Source organism: Abramis brama (genome assembly GCF_963993115.1).
Source record: "Abramis brama genome assembly, chromosome: 1".
NCBI lineage: Eukaryota > Metazoa > Chordata > Actinopteri > Cypriniformes > Leuciscidae > Abramis > Abramis brama.
Genome location: NC_139963.1, coordinates 38,686,950 through 38,691,928, shown reverse-complemented (window position 1 = coordinate 38,691,928; position 4,979 = coordinate 38,686,950). Strand labels below are relative to the sequence as shown.

Genomic DNA, 4,979 nt, shown 5'->3' with positions numbered 1-4,979 from the left:
CTGGCGGGACAAACAAATACTAGGAGACAATGACCATGCTGCATAGCAGCAGTGCCATAATGCAAAACAAGACTGCAACGTGGCGTCAAAATTATTTAGAAATATAACAAAACAATAAAATATAATAAAATCACAAAATAACATATTGCTGATTATTTATCTAGTAGGCATTTATATTTCTTAATTCATAGGAGTGCAGTGCTGATGTTTTTGATATTAACCGTTTTCTGATTTATGACAATTTTGCTGTAATTTCAGCTGCAATTAAAATAAGTTTGTTTAGAAAAATACGTATACAAACCCCTAAATGGGGGTTTGGGAACGCCATAAGTAGCCTAATTCAAGTGCATGTTACTCCAGTACCTGTTTTATCTATTGTAAATCATTTTTTTGTTAATTTATCTATTGTAAATCAATGTGTTTTTTACCCAAAATTATATTTTTTATGATTACATTATCAGCTGTGGGACAAATTGTATATTCAAAATTATTTAAAAAAAAAAGGTAAACAATGTACGGTAAATAAAGCGAAACGAGAGGAGGGGTTTGTTTTAAGTTGAACCAATGAGAAACGAATACGTCATATATGGGCGTGTCTACGCGCCAAGCCACAGAAATATATAAATAGAAGCCCAACCCTCTCTTTTTCAAATACGAGAAATACACCGTGGGAGAAAGATCGTGGTTCAACGAGGTTTGTGTGAGTAAACTTTAAATTATTTGGTAGATATTTCGACATTAGACTGTAATCATAATATTTCCACTAGTGCTAGTTTAAAACAAATCAATGAGACATTTACAGAGTTGATCGGATTTTCAGTTTCTCGTGCTTATTGATGGACCATTTTATGGCTAATTTGTTAGTTTGGATTTAATATTTCAAACACTCTTGTCCTTGAACATAGTTAACTTAAACATGATGTGGCGTTTTTATACACGTTAAATTCGTCGTCTTGGCGGGCTTTGTAAGTATAAGTGACATCTGATAAGTATGTGCTGGTTTGTCGATCTACCTTTTTGCCCGCCATTTTGGACAATGGTTTGTTCAGCTTGTTCTTGAAGAGGTCGAGGCGAGTAACCGGTTGTTCAACAATGCTGCATTAAATTAACTTTCCCCCGTGCCTCTGAACATTTTCCCGCTCTTTCTACATGACGCAATTGATGTATTCTTAGTTGAACGTGAGTTTCGCGGTGAGCTGATGTTTAATCTGCTGTGATGAACCGGGTCCTGCTGCAGATGGAGGCTGATGTACCGGGCGGCTGTTTAACAACAACAGCATCTCCTGTCGTCTAACGTTAATGCAAATGTTCATCTGCGATGCTCCGCTGTGTTCACGCAGTACAAATTACGCATGGGTTTTAGTTGGTTTGTTTAGATGACCATATTGTAGGCACTTAACGTTGTACATCTTTATAAAACGAGGCATTTTTAGATTAAGTAGCTGCAGCTCTTGAGCGGAAGTGCTAAAAGCAAACCACAGGACCCGGATGAAACCGCCATTTTAAGTTACCGTTTGGATTTTATTTATTTTTTAAACGGGAAGAATTCTGTATTTTAAAATTTTTTTGTAATCCTAGAGATTGAGAGAAAATGGCTCGTACCAAGCAGACCGCGCGTAAATCCACTGGAGGAAAGGCGCCAAGAAAACAGCTGGCGACTAAAGCCGCGAGGAAGAGCGCGCCCTCTACTGGTGGCGTCAAGAAGCCCCACAGATACAGGTGGGTCTGAGAGAGAGACTGCTGTTTTTGTTTGTTTATTTTAAACTTAACAACACTAATGCTTAATGCAGTTATAACCGGTAAATCATGTTGTTTTTCTTCCTCCCTTTAGGCCTGGAACTGTTGCTCTGAGAGAGATTCGTCGTTATCAGAAGTCAACAGAGTTGCTGATCCGCAAGTTGCCATTTCAGCGTCTGGTCAGGGAGATCGCACAGGACTTCAAAACCGACCTGAGGTTCCAGAGTGCAGCCATTGGTGCACTTCAGGTGCTTATTATTATTATTATTATTATTATTATTATGATTTACTTTTTTTAATATACTTTATACTTTAAACTTTATATCCAATATTAACTTTTGCTTGTCTGCTTACAGGAAGCAAGTGAGGCATACCTTGTCGGCCTGTTTGAGGACACTAACTTGTGCGCCATTCATGCCAAGAGAGTCACAATCATGCCCAAGGATATCCAGCTTGCAAGGCGAATCAGAGGAGAGAGGGCTTAATTGTTTTTTCAATTTTATTATCGTTTTATTTTATTTTTTACTTTTATTGAGAAACACTCAAAGTAAAAGCAATGGATTTGTACATTGGAGTCATTTTGTAAAGCATTCCTTACAGACTCAGGTTTTTAAAGTGAGTGTGTCTAGATTAACCATTGTAGAGCTCATTGTGAAGCAGCTTTAGTTGCATGCGTAAAATATTTATCACATCTTTTACATTGATCATTGGGTTGTAAATAAAATTACTCTACCTCAAAATTGTGCTGGTTATTGTTTTTTTGTGTTTTAATGGATTTTGATTGTAAGGCTTAAATTATACTATGACCACTACTGAAGACTTATAAGACAGTGTTAGAGTTAAGTGTTTCTAGTTGTATTAGTTGAAAGCTGCCTGATTTATGGCATGTAGACTCATCTTTCCTCCACAAGAGGGCAGGATCATGTCGTTTTTGTGCACTTTGCATCCTTTCCATCAAAGCTGTTATCAAATTGCATTTAGTTTTTGTATTTTCGTTGTTAGGGATGGTCTTGCCATTTATACGTTATGCATATAATTCACCGTATTTGATAGCAATTGCAAATGAGATTTATACACAAAATGAATAAAAATGTGATGCAATGCGTTTTAAGACCTCGATGTAGCATAGGCTAGTAAAATTATTCAAGTAGTTTACATTGGAGTGTGCAGTGTCTAGTGTGCTTGTTTCACTTGAAAAATAACCCGCACAGCTTGGCTGTCAAAACTAACTGACCCCGCTTTGTTTATACGTTAAACGTGTTTATACGTTGCTTTAACTCATCAAAATAAGTTTGATCATTTTTCAACTTAAGTTTTACAAGATTCAACACATGTTAAGTCAGTTTTATGTTATTTAAAGTGAAATGTACTTTAAGGCAGCAACTTTTCTTTTTTTTAAACAAAATTTCACATTTAGCCTACACTGAACGAAGCTGATTCATAGGCTGTTACTCGACAATACTGGACATTTCACCCTGTTTAACTCGTCCAAAACGCTGAGGTGCCATTACATTCCGTATTTTATAAAATGCCATTACTCTGCACCTGCAAACATTTCTCCTCATTATTCTCGGACTGGATTATCTTCCTGAACGCTCGTATTTCGCGCCTTCTCGTGGCCGGTGGTGAGTTTGCGCTTCTATGTTTTGTTTTGTTTTTTTGTATCTTAATGTTCTGGTTTAGCCTATCATGTTATGTAGGTTTTTACTTATGGTATTTATTTTGAGGCGTTATAAGAGCTACACTTCTGAACTGAAACACTTGTGCAATGCTCTAATAGACCCTCTTGATGTTACCTAAGTTATCTGTTTTTTGGGGGGTTTTTAGAGAAGATTATAATATGTAAATGTAATTGTGAATCAGATCTTTTATTCAAACTCATATTCCCTAAGCATATGCATTAATTCTCACTACTTTAATTAACCTGACCAAAGGCAGTCGCGCTTCGGTGTTGTAAATCTTGTGTTTTATAAGCTTTCAGCTTATCATTCTCCTCCAAGACACAATATTTTTGTGAAAATTATTTGGATCAATTTGAATATGAAGAACTCTTTTTGTGTGCTCAAATGTATTGAGGTTTAAATTGTTTATGTGTGAATACAGACAGTAAGCATATAAACATTGAAAACCATAAGACGGCATGAGTTTGATAAACAGATTCATTTAACCGCATCAAAAGAGAAATCTCACAGACAAATAGGACGCAATGACGTCAGATCCTTCAACCCCTGAGCCCTACTCCGGTCCCAGCTGCAGACACACACTCTTCTCACAGTCTCTGTCCGTCACCTCTTGCTCTGTGTCTTTCTCAGAGTCGTCCCGTGTCTATTTATTTGTATTTATACAGATATGAAATTAACTATGTCTCGCTTTGGCTCTTTCCCAAGGGATCCGGGTTTCTTCTCTGTTGTCTAATGAGCCTGTCTGTCGTTATTTAACTTTTCTGTATCTTTCTGGGATGCTCACATCCTAAGGCTGTTCTCATCATGGATTCTCAAATCTCTGTTAGAGGCACACAACCTTGCCCATGCCCTATAGGTCTGTCTGAGACAGAAGTTTCCTCAAGTCACTTTAGTTCATGTTTTAATGTGTGGATTTTTTAATTATATTTTACCATACAATAGTAAATGATACTGTGATGATGTCTATACAAATTCATGAATAGTTATTCAAACAATGCTTACATATTTTTCCCAGGCTGGGCTGTCACAGCTGGAAAAACATTTCTTGGTTTTGCCATGGCTGTAGGCTATCTCTCTAACACTCCATATACTGAAAGATGCTGGAAACATGCAGTCATTGCATTTTATCAACTATAAACCATCTCAACAAATAGATTTTACAATCAAAATCTTTCGCAGCTTTCTCCAAATGATCTTTATCCACAATCAGAGTTGTCATTAAATCCAGAGCAGTGTTATTTTAGAATTATTTACTATTATAGTATTTCTTAATATTTTGAATTAACTTTTTTATATAGGCTATATTTCAAGCTTTCATTATACTTTTATTTTAAGTTTTAAGAATTTGGTAACACTGTATTTTGATAGTCCACTTTAGACATTCTAGTAACTATAAGTAATTTTGCAACTACGTCAACTTATTCTACTTACACAAACCCCACCAGTCGACTAACACAATGAGAGTAAGTTGTCATGTTGCAAAGTTATTTTAGTTCTTCAGCTTATTTTATTTCAGTAAGTTGCCATGGCATTGCTATATTTTAAAGCACATTTTTCATC

At 36.1% G+C, this 4,979-nt stretch overlaps 1 protein-coding gene across 2 annotated transcripts; it reads left to right on the top strand.

Annotated features, from left to right (window-relative positions):
• The first annotated feature begins 69 nt into the window (after positions 1 to 69).
• h3f3a (H3 histone, family 3A) lies at positions 70 to 2,477 on the top strand. Of its 2 annotated transcripts, none has more exons than XM_084113361.1 (4): positions 70 to 700; positions 1,579 to 1,719; positions 1,832 to 1,985; positions 2,094 to 2,477. In XM_084113361.1, exons 2-4 carry the CDS (start codon positions 1,592 to 1,594, stop codon positions 2,220 to 2,222), a joined length of 411 nt encoding a protein of 136 aa, XP_083969487.1. In that variant the 5' UTR covers positions 70 to 700; positions 1,579 to 1,591; the 3' UTR covers positions 2,223 to 2,477. The 2 variants fall into 2 exon arrangements, with proteins under 2 accessions (XP_083969487.1, XP_083969488.1); XM_084113362.1 differs by having other exon boundaries at positions 631 to 694.
• Positions 2,478 to 4,979: the final 2,502 nt, after the last annotated feature.

Coding starts and splice junctions, on each gene's coding strand:
- h3f3a (XM_084113361.1), top strand. CDS start 1,592: ATGGCTCGTACCAAGCAGACCGCGCGTAAATCCACTGGAGGAAAGGCG. Junction 1,720..1,831: donor AAGAAGCCCCACAGATACAG/GTGGGTCTGAGA, acceptor TCCTCCCTTTAG/GCCTGGAACTGTTGCTCTGA. Junction 1,986..2,093: donor CAGCCATTGGTGCACTTCAG/GTGCTTATTATT, acceptor GTCTGCTTACAG/GAAGCAAGTGAGGCATACCT.